The 16,801-nt window shown below is 43.1% G+C and overlaps 1 protein-coding gene across 15 annotated transcripts in view; it reads right to left on the minus strand.

Moving 5' to 3' along the window:
- Positions 1–16,801, minus strand: part of LOC106748481 (plasma membrane calcium-transporting ATPase 2) — an 84,744-nt gene that overhangs the window by 48,976 nt on the left and 18,967 nt on the right. For 13 of the 15 annotated variants that reach the window (XR_001374759.1, XR_001374760.1, XR_001374761.1 and 10 more), the window contains 3 exons: positions 1,482–1,759; positions 632–829; positions 176–402 (listed from right to left, as the gene is read on the minus strand). Coding sequence is in view for 12 of the 15 variants with exons in the window: in XM_014627035.1 (XP_014482521.1) it covers positions 176–402; positions 632–829; positions 1,482–1,638 (582 nt within the window). In the remaining 3 variants the exon portion in view is untranslated. Of the gene's footprint in view, positions 1–175; positions 403–631; positions 830–1,481; positions 1,760–1,831; positions 2,105–11,224; positions 11,329–16,801 lie in introns of those variants that run through there. The other 2 variants (XM_014627028.1, XM_014627029.1) reach the window with 2 other exon arrangements.

The following is a 16,801-nucleotide window of genomic DNA, read 5'->3' on the forward strand; positions in this document are numbered from 1 at the left end:
CTGTATTGTCAAACAGCTAATTTAATATAAATTTTAATGCTCTCCTCCGTCACATTAGTATTTAGTAATGATTACCCCACAATATATACACAATACCGTGTATCAGTACAGATCGTTTTTCATCATTTAAATAGTTACATTAGAGAATTCGACTAATAGTGTTACACGTGTGTACCTGACAGATGTCGCCGACGACAATGTCAGACACGGAGACCTGTTTTACTTCTGCTTGTCGAATAACCGAAAATTTATGCTCTCCCTCTATACGACTTTGAAGACCTCTAAACTGTCTCTCCTTGGAATAGTCATTAAACGCTGTCACTAAGACCACCACAATTACAGAAATCAATATAGCGAGTCCTTCGATCCAACCGTATTTCGATTCGTCCTCATCTACTAACGCTGAAAACAAACGGGAAGAACTCGTAGTGTGGTATCGTACGAGATTTCTTTCGGTCTAAAATCAACGAAACTTTCATCGTTATTATGTGTATTATAAGAGTTTTCGATAGCTCTTAAATAAGCTGCGATACACATGATGAAGATACTTTCTTTATCTACAACCATGCAGACAGTAAAGGAAAACCACCGGTAGATAAAGTATGTAATGCGCCACGTCACAAATACTTACCTTTTTCCTCGTTATCCGCTGGCTGATAAAAGCTAAGACCTAATGAAACCAATGCTGCTACTTCTAAGATGATTAACGTGACGTCTTGCAATGCATCCCATATTAATTGTAGAAACGTTTTTGGTGGCTTTGGCGGTATCATATTTGAACCAAATGTATCTCGCCTATGTTGAATATCGGCTGTTGACCCACTGAGACCTATGCGTGTAACAAGCATCACATAATTGATCATACATTCTTTTTTCTTTTTTTAGAATACACCATCGTTACATATAATCACATATAATACACTATTTCTTGTTCGCTATACTTGTACGCTATTTCCATGCTTTTGTGGACTATGGGAGAAAAATCTGTACATTCTGTTTTCTGCCAATTTCTCGCTTAATGCCGTGCGTGAGTATATTGGTTACTTCTCATATATGACCTTTATCATTGCAAGAAATCTCTGACTAAACCAACGTATCGTACTGATGGTAGATAATACGGCAAACAGTACAGAAAGACGCGCTTGTATGTGAGGAAACATTATTCGGTTAACAGAAACAACAAGAAGAACACACGTTTCACCACTCTGACTGTTGTGTTATACCAACGAAATAATCGTTCAAACGCACAGACGTAGAACACAGGGTACGATACACTTTCAGCAATGTTGAAAAACCTATTTTCAGACAGGCAGGAAACAGGCCTTATCGATTCTCCTCCACGATTCTCTACTCTGTCCATCATATATCAATTCTAACAGTTCTCCGACAGGACTGTGACCGCTCAGAATGCTCACCGCATTCTTCTCGTCAGTCTCACAAGAGTAACGCCAGCTCAACAAGACAGAGCGAATGGATCTTACCTTCACTGGGTGAGGTATACAGCTTTTTACAAATCTCCTGCACACCGCCATAGCCATTGATTTTGTTGACACCCTCTCGTCCCCGAAGCTCCATGAGCTCGCGAAGTTGCTTAAGCGTGACACCATACTGGGCCGGCCGGCCGTCTATCGTAGCCATATCTCGTTCGCCTCAGTTGGCCGAAGCCAACCACTATTACGCTTCCGCAAGGCTACCACAGCTCGTATTATTTTCTGGCGTCGCTGCTCCACTGCCCTCCAAGCGAATGGAGGACCGACGGCTGAAACACACAAAGAGAGAGAATCCTGTTAGGGCTCGTCGCTTCGGACAAACCGACGCGCCGAATATGTACATTGTACGTTACATCGGTGCGTGGTGCACCTGCGTCCCCGACATGCTCAGTGACGACTCTCGACCGTAGACGCGCCGAGCGGCGGAATCGTTCGAAAGAGGGAAAGATGCGTGGCGTGGCACATCCTCGAGGCAACGCGATCGGCCGCGGAACGCCGAGGGTCTCACGGACGCTCTCTCGCTTATGCAGTACGATTATTGATTCCGCGGCGAAAGGAGCAACATCGCGCTCCTCGTTGTCCCGGCTCAATCACGTCGTGTCAAACTTCCTTAACCCGGCGCTGCGGAAAATAGAATCGCCGGATCCTGCGTGTCATGGAGTGACCACCCAGGGTAAGATCACGACGCGTTAACACGGTTAACCCGGGGGTCCCCCGGGTTTAACCTCAAGATCGTTTGACCCCCGGTACGAGTGTTTGTCACTCGTCCTGTTTCTGTCAACGATATAGAGAGAGAGAAAGAGAGAGAGAGAGAGAGAGAGGGAGGAAGAGAGAGAGGGAGAGCAGGCGGGTGGCGCGCCGCTCCACGACTGAATTTGAGGTTATGACGGCACGGAAGAAGCAGCGCGGCGTCGGCTCGTCTCGGCTGGCGCGGCCGTGAGAGAAAATTCGCGTTGCGATCGCAGGACCGAAACAGCGGCGCAGCCTGGCTGCCGCGTGAATACAGCTGCTGACAGACGAAACGGAAAATAACGACGGCGCGGACTGTCATTCGCTCGCTCGCTGCTCACACGCGCGAACACAAACACGGTGCTCCGAAAATAACGGCGTGCTGACAGGGAGGAGGTGAGAGAGACAGAGCGTTTACCTCCTGAAAATTCACTTTTTCGTGCAGTGTATGTCGGCAACGAGTTCGTAAATCGACAAACGAACGGCCAGACGGCAAGCCGTCTTCTCACTGTCCACGTAGCTTCATGATTTCCGTTAGCGAGCGGCGTATAGAGGGAGAGAGCGGGCTTTATCGTCACGCAGGCAGCGGGCAAGGTGAGGCGAGGTTCCCGATTGCCGAGTAAAGGCGAGTGTTAAGTGAAATGAGCCATTAGCAAAGTAATAATCGATTCGTGTTGCCCTCTAGTAGATCGCTAGTGCAACTGGCTCTGCCAGTCCGTCCTTCTCTCGTTCTTTACAGGGAAAATCTCGTTTCTCAAAGCGCGCGAATCCGCGACCAACGACGACAGCGTTTGTTTTTCTTTTCTAACAAACAATGAGAAGTAAGTAATAAACAGTAAAAAGCTTTGTATTGGAAACGGTCCGCTGACATTTTTGCGTCACTTTAACATGGGAAATATATGAAAAGTATACAAATGCGTGTTAAATCAACGTCTTGTTAACTTGAATATCGCTCTTTAACATATTCACCTTGTCAAAGTAACGCGAAAATTTAGGTGGCTACCGTTTTTAATAATAAGAGACTTTTCACTGTAGTTCCGAGTAAGAAAGGATTTTCCCGTTGGCGTGAGAGCTCCGTGAGCTCTCGGAGAGATGCGGGGACAGTCGCGGAGACGCCGTCTCGGCGGTCCGATTTATTCGCGGCCGTTTACGTAATTTTCATCCCCGGCACGCTATTTTCAAGCGGTGATAATCAGCGGCGGCCGGTCGCGAGTTCCTTTTACAACGAGAAACGCGTCGGCGAGGCGTTTATAAGCACTTTCGCTACCGCGCGAAAGTCACGCATGCACTTGTTCGTGTCGACGTACCGTTTATGCGATCGCGATATGTAACAACGGGTAAAATATCATTCGTTGTGCTGGAATATCCTCGACGATCCCTAACGAAACCTTAGATTCATCGAGGATCATTACAGTAATGGAAAAAATTTCAGTTGGATCACGATTGTTCTTGCCTATCCTGTGATTCTTTCTTCACATCACAATCAGGGAAGTCGTTGAAGAGTCATTAAATGGTCATTAAGTGATTGACAATGTAATACTTGAAATTCAGTGATGAAAAGCTCAACGCACGTTCGCTGCTGAAATGATTTTATTAATGCGCGATCTCTTTTATTTCCCTGAACAAAAAGTACGCATTGATGAGTCGGCGTGCGGGAGACGATTTAGAAGAATTAATCAAGTAATGAGAAAAAATAGCAATGAGTAATGGAGAAACGAAAGGTGTGGAAAAATAAAATTCGTATCGCGCTATTGTAGTAACATGGTGGCACAAACAGAGAGTAATTTCTTGTATCGATCCGATGACAAACCGCGCGAGCAGAAGTAATTTTTAGCCTTCGCGAGCTGTTGCTTTTTATCAAAATGTATGTAGTTAAGCATTTGGCACGCGCGCGAAATTGTATTTCGCTACGTGTGTTAAGCCGCATTCACGCTCGAGCGATTTTTACAGTACAATCGCTGTCTCGCGATTTTGAACCGCTTCCAAAAAACTCCCCTTCTCTCCGCTGATCCGCGCAAAAACGCCTCTGTAATTTTCTTCGCTTCTCTTTGATTCGTATTTTAGGCCCGCTTGTAAAACTTTTGCCCGCAAAAAACGTACGTTTTTTTTTTTCAGTTTGCTATATAGAGAAAAAGTGCTAGATTCAAGTGAACAAATTATTCCAGTACTTTTTAGCAATTTTTACTTGGATCGAGTAAATTTTACTTGGGAAATATTTTATTTGGATCAAATAAATATTACTTGATCCGAATAAAAATTTGCTAAGGAGTATTGGAATAATTATTTACTTGAATCCAGCATTTTTTTTTTCTTTGTAAGACAGTGACTTTCGACAAATTCCGACTGAACGAATCAACGATTCAGGACTGTCAACCATTTTTAGCTATGTAATTTATCGTTTAACAAAAAACAATATATTAACAATTCCGTCCACGTTATTGCTAACGCAGATCATACACGGTGAAATTATTAAGTATTAAATTTGACGAAAGGTATCGTCAAAGTTAAATAATAACCTCGTAACTAAAGACAGTCTCGTATTTACTTAAAATTGATTTTAATTCGTTAATGTCGTTTCGGAGCCTATATATTCTCCTTTTTTCGAAAATATTTAAATGATGTCACCGACGAAATCATTATATATGCAATCAACACATTTTCGCCACCGCGTTTTATTTGGCGAGTTCTGCCCACAGACCGTTGTATACGTTTTTATTTAATCGTGCAAAACAAACTTTATATGGATATAGCGAGAAAAATTATCGCCGTCATTCATACGTGACGTCGGCACACCGGCGAACGTGTTAAATAGAATTGAAAATATGCGATGAGCCTGAAGTGAGAAATCGGTGCGTCATACATATATGACAGTGGGACGGTGTCGACTATTATTATAGAATCTCTTTAATTTAGTTATCATATTATACTCCGTTATTATGACACAGAGAAAAATATTATTGTACTGCGAAGGAAAGCAATTGCTCGGTTTATATTTCTTCTTTTAAATAATGGTCATCTTAAATATAATATTAAGCTGCACCCGTCACAGATATTTTAGGAATTCATTATCACTTCTTTACTCAATGGAAGAATTTACTCTTCAAGAATATTATGAAAACTTGATCGAAGGAAAGTTAAACCCAGTTAACTGGAATAAGTAATCCGAAGTGTTTTAATTCTTTCAATGTTCTTGATAGAAATACTGAACTTACAAAGATTGAGAGTATTTTTCGGAAAAATTCGACGCTTGTGATGATATATTTGCGGATATATAAACTCGTGAGAAAGACAAGTATAATATTGACTTGAATGCAATATGTATTTTACGGTGTGTATATCGCAGCGGAGAATAATATGGAAAATTGATGTCGCATTCAATTAAGGTCGACGCGTTTTGCCGTCTCGTAGGACGCGTGTCTAAATAACGATTTCTCGCGAGCGCGCAACAAGAACGCACGAATCCGCGCGCGCGGCCTACGCGGCGGCGCATTCCCGAGCGCGTAAGCGCGACCTGAAACTTATTACGTATTCCGCTCAATGATCCAACAGTCCTAGGACGCGGTCTATGCGTCTGCGACACAATGCTATAAATACAAATGGTGGAATCCGATCGCGAGCGAGAAGGTTGCTGCCAGTCCATTACTCAACAACGGTGGAGGGGAATGTCGGATTACGCGGATGACATTTTACGCAGGAACGTCGGGAATCGGTAGTTGCTCACGACGTCTGCGGCGATGGCGTCGGCGACGGCGTCGCCGACGGGCGTCGGGCGACACGGCGCTTTTACGAGTGGCCGACCATCGGGAGCGTATCGTCATTAATGCTTCGCTCTCTCTCTCTCTCTCTCTCCAGGGCCGTGAGGTGGAGTCGAAATGATGTCACCGCTTACGCACGTTCATCGAATTAGACCCCGCGATTTTATTATCCGCTCAGCGCGCTCTTAGCTAAACGAGTTTAATCGCTTTTGCATGAACCGTTCTCATTATTCGCCCGCGTTACCGCCATGTAACGTTGATAATCTTGCGCCGGTATGCTCTCGCCGCATTTTCCTTCTTTTCTCCTATCAACTCGCGCTCGCCAATGAGAAAATCCCCCCCCCCCTTCCTTTTCTGGAACGCCGTTAACGCGTCCATAAGACGGACCGGAAATTCGGTGCTCGCGCTGACACCCGCTGCTGTCCGAAACGTCACTGGCGACGTTAACGAACGGAAAATGTAATAAAGTAGTCCGATGTGAATTATAACGCGGAATCGTGGGGGGGTGCTCCCTTGCTCCTCTCCGTTCACCGTCGAATTTCATTCGTTCCTCCTTCTACCACCGCAAATTTTCTACCAAAAACATCCGAGTATTAAGTAAGGTAGCTGTAAGGTAGTTGTAAAACTGTTTTCTTCCTTTTACATTTTAGCTGCATCTTTATGGAAATACTGTCTACTACAGGAAGTTAAAATATTCGCTAAAAATGACACTTTTTATATGTGTTCCCTGAGGTTAATGTCCTATCTTTAATCTTCCTTTTTTACTTTTTTCCAAACCACATTTAGGATTTTAACGGAAAACTGCTGCGATAATAAAAACTAACACGGAGACGTAGAAAAATTTCACAATTATTGACTATTTTGTCTTGAAAATATAGCAATAAGAAATTTACAGTTTATAATAATATCCGCGGTGTATATATACATATACACAAATTTAAATATATACGTGTCACTTTCTATTAGGTGTTTACCTCTATTAGTTTGATTAACGTATAAATAAAGCATTAATAAGAAAAATGGAAACATGCCTCCGTGTTTGTTCAATATTAATGTGTATATTTGTCTTAATTTCGCTATAGCTAGCTGGTCATGTCGTTTTTATAAATTCGGCCGCATCGATGAAAATAGTCGTCGTTGCGGTAAGGACGTATCCCGAGCGAGAGCGTGGCGTGGGTGACGATTGTCTACTCGAAATTTTCCGATACGCGCCTCCCCGAGTGTCGTTGAATTTCGCGACAAATAAACGAATTCCGTGAATACGATCAATTTAAAAACTACGAAGGCAGAGAGAACGACGCGCGGGTCTCGCGAATTCGTCGAGTTGACGGATTAATCACGCTCGATTCTGAAAAAAACCCGACCATCGAAAGCGTCAAGGAGAAAAGAAGCGAGCAGAAACGCTCTGCGGCGAATAAACAGTATGTGTCACAACTAGTCATCGGACACGGTTGCTACGATCGAATGATTCACAAATGCAAAGAGCGTCCTACGCGAAACACGCTCTCTCTCTCTCTCTCTCTCTTTCTCACTTCCGTGCGCGCGTGTTCTTGCCTTCATGAAGCGCGTCGCACACATCGGTTGTCTTCTTATCAAAATCCACGCGTGCTCGTCACACTTCTGCGGCCACAGCTTGGACAGAAAAGACGACAGACGAGAAGCGAGGGAGAACATGTAAATAAATATTGACGAGACCACAAGCCCGTCGCAGCCACGCAAATATCACACTGATCAACACAAATATTGTATTCTAGATCTAAACTGGTTCTAGTTAATTTTGTGACGTTCATCACAAATATAACAATTAAAATCAAAACTTAGCTGTAATTTTTATCATATAGTAAGTAACAATCAAAAGGGAATTTGAAGCTTTCGTGCAGAAAAGGAAATGTCTTCAAAATCATTTCTTTCAAAGCTAATTTTTTATTCGAAGAATAATGTATACGGCAGTTCTGTAAGAGTGAATGAAACATGTGTTTTAATTTCTTGCAGAAAGATAGACTACTTTTATTCTTTCAATAAAAAAAAAATAGATTGTAATAAAAATATGTTGTTTTGTTTTCATATCTCATACTATTAACTTGCAAAAATTAAAATATAGTCTGTATTAGATTGTTTCTAAATAATTCATTTTATTATCATTTTTTGTGTTTCAATACGTAAACATAAATGGAAAGAATTAAAATTTAAAGAGATGCAATTTATGGTACGAAATTCGTTGAAACCAGCGTTATCGGTCGACTAGACGAATCGATCATCAACGAGGAGGGAGGGCGCGCCGCTCTAATATTTATTTACATATCGCACCGACGCGCTAGTTAAGCGAGAGACCCGTGAAAATTACGCGTATATTTATTTTACGCATTCGTGCCACGCGTCTTGCTCCCGAGAACCGACTTCTGTTCCACGTAACAGATCGCACGCGATAACGCAAGTGTAGCAAGTGCGAAAAAATTAACGACGTCTTTGAAACAGACGCACGACACGAGAGCGCGAAGAAAACAACGGTTCGTCGTATCGATTCGATGAGGAAAATCGCCGATGCGCTCGGGAAATATAACGATGGGCAATTTTCTATTCGTGCCTGTCGTCTGCTTCCTCGTCACAACGAGCGAGTCTTGTTAACGAGCGCGCATATATTAATTTATTGCTTCCCAGCCGCATTTTTCACCTGCTCGTCGTTATTTCCATGGTGCTCTCCTGTACCCCCCCCCCTCTCGCTTCTAAGCGTGAGTTTCGGTGTTTCTCGGCGGAAAATAACGGCGAAGATCGCTTGGCAACGGCGGTATGTTGGAGCTAATTATCGATATTTTCGGAGTATCGGTATCTCGTTACTCGCAGCAATGTTTTTTGAACGTGCCATACAACGAAATTACGATAGGTGCATCCGCGCCGACAGCATACAGCCTCGCTCTCCCGTCGCTCAATAAGAGAGAGACAGGAGAAATCGCGATGGAATGCACATCTCGTCCCTGTACGCATATCATTCATACTTTAGTCATTCGTTAAACCTTGACTACATCACTATTTTTATTTAGCTCCGAATAATCCTCCTCCTCTTGCTCCCGTCGAGCATACTAATGTCTATGTTAAGGTAAGAATCATGAAAACAGTCATCTTCGCCTCTCTGTTCTTTACGAGCAAATTTAAATGTAAAACATTGCATTGTATCGCGCTTCTATATTAAATCGAAATTTACAACCACTACAGTTTTTTTCAATAGAGAAGAAATATTTTACAATTTTAGTAAATATTCTCTTGAATTTAAAACTGCGCTTACATTCAGTAATTTATTTACAAGTTAGGTTATTTGTGCGTTAAAGTATTAAGATATACTCGTGCGTTAAGTTATTAAAATATACTTGATAAATAATGATTGATAAATAAATTGATAAAAATATGACTTGATTTAAAAGGCTGAAAACAGTAGCAATGTGTAAGTTTGTTATAATTGACACTATAGTAACAATTTATTAGAGAAATGGTTCTCCTGACTTTAATTCTTTCACTATGATGATTATACTTACAAATATAAAATATTTTTCTCTTACAGTGCATATATCACGTGCTTGTATGTCTAAAATACATATATTTTAGCGTTTATATTCGGAACAATACCTATTGTGCACCCGATTTCAAAGAAGCACAGTTATCTGTTCGCACAGTAGGGAGAGAGACTTGAAAAGCAGCTCAGCCGAGCGATTGTGAGATTACTTAACGTGATTTTTTACGTTAGCTCTTGCGCGTAACACAAAATTCCGCGAAGGGTTAAAGAATCACGTATAGCTGTTAATTGGTACCTACCGGCATAATTTCCATCCACGTGCGTCCCGAGATAATAGATTTTATCTCAGGAGCGCGCAAATTCCGAAATCGCGCGATTCTTTACATCTATCTCTCTATCACTTTTTTTTATGTGCCTTTTTCTTCTCTCTACATTAAAATTACAACGCGACATAAAGCCGACGCTATCAAACGACTCGTACGTGCGCGTAAACGAAGTAACAAAATCGCACAATACCTTGATTATATTCTCGTTAATTATAGATAGCCTTGGAAGCAGGTGAACTCGCGTCTCCGTACATTTTCCAAATCCGTCCTCGCTGAGAAAGATCGAACGCGTGTGTGTACGTTTTTTTTTTTTTTCATTATTTATTATTCGCCCATTTTCTCTCGAATTATTTCCTCTCGTGCGTTTCTGCGTGAATTTTTTCGCGGACCATGATCGAAAGCGATACTCGAAAGTAAAATGGGTCAGAGAACAGACACGCGCGTGCAAGCGAAATCGAGTGGATCTCTGGATCCGACACGTTTGTGCGCAGGTAAACTCGTTAAAAGTGAAGCTTCGGGTATTTATGTAAGAGTTTCCTACGCCGCGCGTGACGTCATCTCGCAAAAACGCGGAGCTTCGGGAGCGTTTGTGAATTTTTTTCCGGTTTGTTTAACTATAGTTTAGCGAATATGTGTGTCGAAAGTCGGGCGAATGTCGGACGAGTTGATTCTCGTTTCGCGAATTACGAACCGCGCGTTTGCAACTTTTATCGCATACACACACACGTACACATATACACATGGCGGACTTGCGTGGAATAATTGACGGTTCGACCGGTGTCTCTCTTGAAACATCATCGGTCGCGGAATATTTTCGACATATTCTCCGGCGTATATATACACACCGAGAGAGAGAAAGTATGTGCGCATGTATGTGTGTATCTTTCAACAATATCGCATCTTTGACCGAGATCCCCGGTGGGACGCCAAGATGTTGAAAATTGTGACTCGCAGCGGGCCGGCAAAAACGATGAAACGCAAAAGCAACAAGCATTTTCGCGCGGAATGACGTCGGGCAACGCGACTCGAGAGCGATTAAATTCGATCGGAGCCAATTCTTGCGAACAAACCGGCCGAACATTCACTCGTATTCGAGAATTACCCAAGTAACCATCCGTCTTCTGCGTCTAACGCAAAATCCTGCCGGACTCGCGGCCGCACACCGACATTTCGAACGTGCGTTTCGCGAGAATTGGATTTCATCGGCTTGAGCGCGCCCATAAAACGCTAGAAGACGCGAGTAAATAATACGCGTTACATGCGCCGTCAATACGCGCGATAATAAAAACGAGGAATCGAATGTAAACAACGGAGCGCGGTCGGTCTGTGCGCGAACCGCCTCTCGTCCGGGGCTCTCGGTTTATCAGAGTCGCCTCCCAGCTTTGGCCGGGAGATCGGAGGAATCGTAAATTCACTTACATCGCGAAATTCGACGAAGCAGATTCTGCTGGAACGAGCAGGAAGACCGACACGCACCAGCCACACGCAAGCAGCGCGCACGCACACGAATCCACTTTTCGGTGTCACGCGCGATAAAACGTCAGGCACGATCCAACTAGCCTTCTTATCTCTCTATTCCTCGCATCAATTATTTCGATGCTTCGTCGAGTGAGGCCCCCCCCCCGTGAATCGATCTCACCCGCTGTCGCACACTCCGCGCGCACTCTCTCCCACATACGCACAAGGGTATGTCACACGCGTAAATATCGTCGCGTCCCGAGCTGACGCGACGTGTGACGGAACGAACCGGCCTTTCTACGGTTCCACGTGGGACTGCGGATATCGTCAGTCGGAACACTTCCTCCGAGCCGTGCCGCCGCACATAATCTGCCGATAGGGCCGTACGTAGCCGGCCGGGGGCCACGCCAACTCCGGGAACGGTACTTTGACCCGACCGTGTTCCCTCAACCGGAACTGGAAAACGGCGTCACCGGCCGAGACCGCTTTCGCGTCTATCGTATATTCAAAGCGATATTTCAGCGGTACAAATTTCCCGGAACAACCATTCGGAAATTAATACTTATCGAATAGTATTTGCATGAAAAAGTGGAAACGCTGCGAACACCTTGTCGTATTCGCGTCACTCTTCGCTCCGATTCTAATTTGAATAATACACGCGCGAAGTTGGGTTATGCCACGCCTCGAACGTCTCACATATCGACAGTCGATGTTAAAAAACATTGATATTTCTCGAATTGCAGCGTCGAACGGTGTCGAGTACATAACGTCCGTTCAGCCGCACCTTCTGCATTTGAAAAGGAATACGTACGTACGCCCGGGCATTGAGAGGAGGAAAAGCGAGGAAACCGGCCGGAGAAGATGCGACTGAAACGAGCAGGTCTGTTTGCCGCCGACCTTTCGATACTCCGGCGAAGATTCTTAGGAAGTATCGACTGCAGCAGATCGGTCTCTTGGTGAAATTAAGATCGCGTGGGCATCTGTGCACCAAGTATTTATATACAGAGACGTGTGGTATATTCTTAAGTAAAGATAAATGACACGTTTCCACTCATTCGGCGATCGAATTCGTCGTAAAAATACATGTAATGTACCCAAGCAAAAATCCTGCTGTACCGATCAGTGTTTCATAAAAATGATAAATTTTAACTTCGAACAATATATACAGCGCAAACAAATTCGACGTAACAAATTTTACAAGTTGCCAAGTTCAAAAGTATGACAATCAAATCGACGAAAGCTGCGGTCCGATTCACGCTGTAAGCGTTATTCTTTGGCATGTAATGGACAGTAAAGATAGAATGATGCTTACAGCGCTGTAAGCATGAATCAGACCGCAGCTAAGTTGCCAAAGTAAAGCTTCAGCTATTTTCGATGCAACGTTCCCACGAATCTTACAGTAATAGTTACACTTGCAAAATCTCTTTCTCTCTCTTTCTCCGCCTATTTGATTCATCTCTTATCGCGAGCGATGCATCATGCACATATTCGCAGTATTGTGCCACAGACCGACACATCGTTCCTGGTCAACGCACGCGTGCCAATCGCCAGCCAAGGGTGGGTCCGTCGCCTCCTCGCCGCCTCCGGTGTCCCCCACGCGACACGTGTAACGTAATCGCCGGTAATATACGCGTGCTTCTCTTGTGAGCTAAGAGAAGGGTATCCGTCGAACGCGCTTTCATCTGCCTCTATCTTTCCATTAGCCTTCCATTAGCCTTGGATCCCGCGGCATTAACTCATCGGAAAATTCACGTCTTATAAGGTAGCGGAACGAAATTTCGAGAAAGAGCGGCAACTTCGAAATTTTCATATTTCGAGAGCAACAAATTATAATAAGTTTGCTTAGTTCTAAATTAAGCTTTCAAGTGGAGAAAATGGAAACAACTTTCCATTTTTAACCTTATAGTTTAAACGTATCTCGCGAACAATAAAGTTGGGACATTTAATCAGCAATAAATCTCTATATCATTGTTATTATCAAATTTCTTTCTTTGGCAGTAGTATAGACAGAAAAAAAAAGACAGATTCGCCATTATTTCCGTAAAATTTAATTTTCCGCGTGGGACGCGCGTGAAAGTACACCGGGATGTACGACAAATATCGAAAAATCGCCCGTCTAGTGCGTTTATCGCGTCGTCTCTTTCTGATCGATTCACCGTTAAGAATCCAATTTCCCGTCCCATTCGAGATTTTGACGCGCCGAGTCTTCTGTCGCCTTCCAGGAGTAAAGTTAGAAAGCGAATCGCACCCACGATTTGGAGACGACCGGGGGCGAGAAATCGACCGCCGTTAGCAGCGTAAATTTAATCAATTTTCCACGAACCTTCGCTCGTCACGACGTCATTTACGAGAATCGTTTCGGATAACGATCAATGTTGTACGGTCATTTTCCCTCTTCTCCGCGGGACAGACAACGGACAATTTCTGTTCTGGCTGTTCGTCTTTCCCGTTCTCTTTAGGATGGCGATAGCTCTCGTAATAAGTTTTTCATCGAAACGGGCGCAATTTTATTTCAAAGGAAAGGCGCGAAAATAGCTAGACAAGCAGATAGGTAGAGAAAAGGGGGGGGGGGGAAACGAAGAGAGACGAGAGCAGGAGAGAAAATCGAAACGGAAAGACAAATAAGATGGAGAAAGTATCCAAACGGAAAACTGTATTATCCGCATCCTGCCTGTCTCATTTATGTTTCTCCTCGAGAGAGAAATTTTCATCGTGTTTGAACGTTAAATCGTATCGCGAACGCACGCCGCGCGTAATCGAGAGGGTAAAAGCGAAAGGTCAAATTTATGTGCATAAAAAATTTCCCGTCTTTGTCTTAAGGTGTAATTTAAAACGCACCAACGGCATGTTTGATACATCGGCAAAGTGTGATAAACTGAGAAGTTCCAATAGGTACATTTCTAGGAAAGCGATTAGCTCGCTCTGAAGTCTTAATTGGGTCATCGCGTTATTATCAATGGACCGACTGGGAGGCACATAATGCCGCATTCCACTTAATCCATTGGATCTTAATTAAATAGACTGTACGAATTACGATTTTGTACGGAGCGAATGCATTTTTTTCTAGACTGATCGCGAAAAAGATGAAAAACGCTCGATGTGTTTATTTACTCTGGAAAAGGTGTTGCCGTTCAAGTATATTTGCTTGATTCAATCAATGGTTACTCCATTAGTACTCGGCAAATATTTACTAGAAATAGAAATATCATTCGCTGTGTACAATATTTCCTTTGTATAAGTAGACATTTACTTGTGCATGTTAAAACAATTGCGACATTAAATCCATAATATTGAAAATATCCAAATTTATTTTTAGAAAATATTTACTGGGCAGTAAAATCGATATTTAAAATCATTAGGTTTTTTTCATGGAAAAAAAGTATCACACAATTCTGGTAAATACTCTCTTAAATTTCGAACTTTCTTGCACCTACATTCAGAAATTCATTTATAAATTAAGGCGTTTAATCAAGTATTTATTGCAAGTTATTAAACTATGTTTAAATTATACATTTAAATAAAAATATTATTTGATTCAAGAGACTGAAAAACAAGTAATCATGTTTACTTGATTCTAGCATTTTTTCTGTGCAGATATTGAAATGCGACGGGTTACGTGGAAAAGGAAAAAAAAAACAGTTTGGATGAATTTAATTTAAAATGGGTAAACCAACAAACGCGGTTTTTGTCGAATGAAATAAAATTTCTGACCCTTGTGACTCAAATTCTATTTTTATATCGAGAAATTTTCTTTCGGCCAAAACACATTTAAGTTTATCCACTTCACGTAAATTCAACGAAACTGTTTTCTCCATGTAGAGAAACATTCGCGTGTCGTGGCCTTTTCGTGACTTTACATAAAAGAAAACCTTTTTATCTACTACATTAATAATGTAAATCATAGTATAATATATTCCGATTGAAACGCTTCGCGCAACGACATTTTTCTTCTTTCGTGCAAAATCATCTTGAAAATGGTATGCGAATATTTATTTGCCTCTTCTCTTCTCTTTTTTTTTATTTATAGCGTGTATATATGAATGAGAGAGAGAGAGAGAGAGAAACTTTCGGGAATACATTCATGTAAAAAAATAGCGGGTAAACGGATATCTAAAAGGAAGATTTCTGGAATCACGCGAAACACGCGTATGTAAATCTTTTTCGACGCGCGGAGCGAAAAGTCCCGGAATTTTCGCGAGAGTTCGCGTCTCGGGATTTCGAGATTCCATAAATTCGCATAAAAAAAAATCGTCGCCCGGAGTTTTGCGCAAGCGCATACTCCGTGGAACGGCAAAAGACAAAAGTAATTCCATTTAGCAGGCTCGCTCGTGATCAAAAATAGCGTCGCGCTGTCTTCGTGCGCGCTTAACTCTCGAACTGGCGCGCCCATCCATTTGTACAGGGTGTCCCAGAAATCCCGTTTTTCATTTTAACGGTGCACGCGAATCGGGTGTAAATACCTCAAGGAGAGAAAAATTTCCGAAACGCGTTCTATATTGAGATTCGGCCTCTTGGCACGAATGTTGCGATCGAGTTGACACCATTCAATATCTGTTCGACTCGCGATAGAAGGAGCCAACGAGCAGCGATCCAGGTGACGATAAGGCGCACATCACGAGATAAGCGAGCTGTGATAACGCGTAATCGCATAATATGATTTTAATTAAAATACGCCAATCGCTCGTTTATTTTCGCGAAACGTAAAAAAGAAAAAAACGTGACGACTCTGTTTTATCTCGTTTACATCTCGACTTTATCTGTATCGGCCGCCACTGAAGAGGCCGAAGCTACCGATCGTAATCTTCGGATCATCTCCCGAAACACAATGTCCACTCGACGATGTTCGTCTGGTCCGAATCAATTTCCGCGTTTGTTGAGTCTATAGAAATTGGAGATCCAACGGTCCAATCTCGACGCGTCGAATCGTCAAAGTCACAGCGTCGCTTCAAACACCGCCTCATACTGGCTGCATCTGTTCGCCGCGTTTCCGTTTCATGTGGAAGCCGAGATTAGTGACGTTTCCTCCGAAATTTGTCCTACTTACGTAACAATCTGGTCTCGCGCGAACAACGAGTCAGTTGGAACGAGACGCGGCTCCAATTTCGATACACTTATTCGCGCTTCCTATTCCCACTCGCGCACTCTTAGATGCTGTTTTGACACTTCACGGAAAAAGACGGAACCGTTTTAATCTCCGACTTCTCTCACGTCACACGACTCGTACACGTCATCGGCGGCTCGTTTCCCGTGACTAATCGCGACCATAAACTCCACCGGGATCGCGCTTTACAATTAAGTAACGTGCGCGCGTGCCATTCGCTGTTCGAGCCTTTATTCGGCCGTCGCCTTTTTTATGAGCCCGAGTACCATAGATTTATCGTGCGTGCGTTTGCAGGGTGCGGAGGGGTCGATACTAATTACCTAATCGAGCACGTCGACCGTTTATTGCGAGAAGTTCGCGACGAAACAACAACGCGGCGCCCGCGATTCCCGACTCGCGGATTTTTCGACGGCGTTTACCAGCGCGTTACGCGTGTG

The sequence above is a fragment of the Dinoponera quadriceps genome, unplaced genomic scaffold, assembly GCF_001313825.1.
Source record: "Dinoponera quadriceps isolate SergipeBrazil2010 unplaced genomic scaffold, ASM131382v1 scaffold2915, whole genome shotgun sequence".
Lineage (NCBI taxonomy): Eukaryota > Metazoa > Arthropoda > Insecta > Hymenoptera > Formicidae > Dinoponera > Dinoponera quadriceps.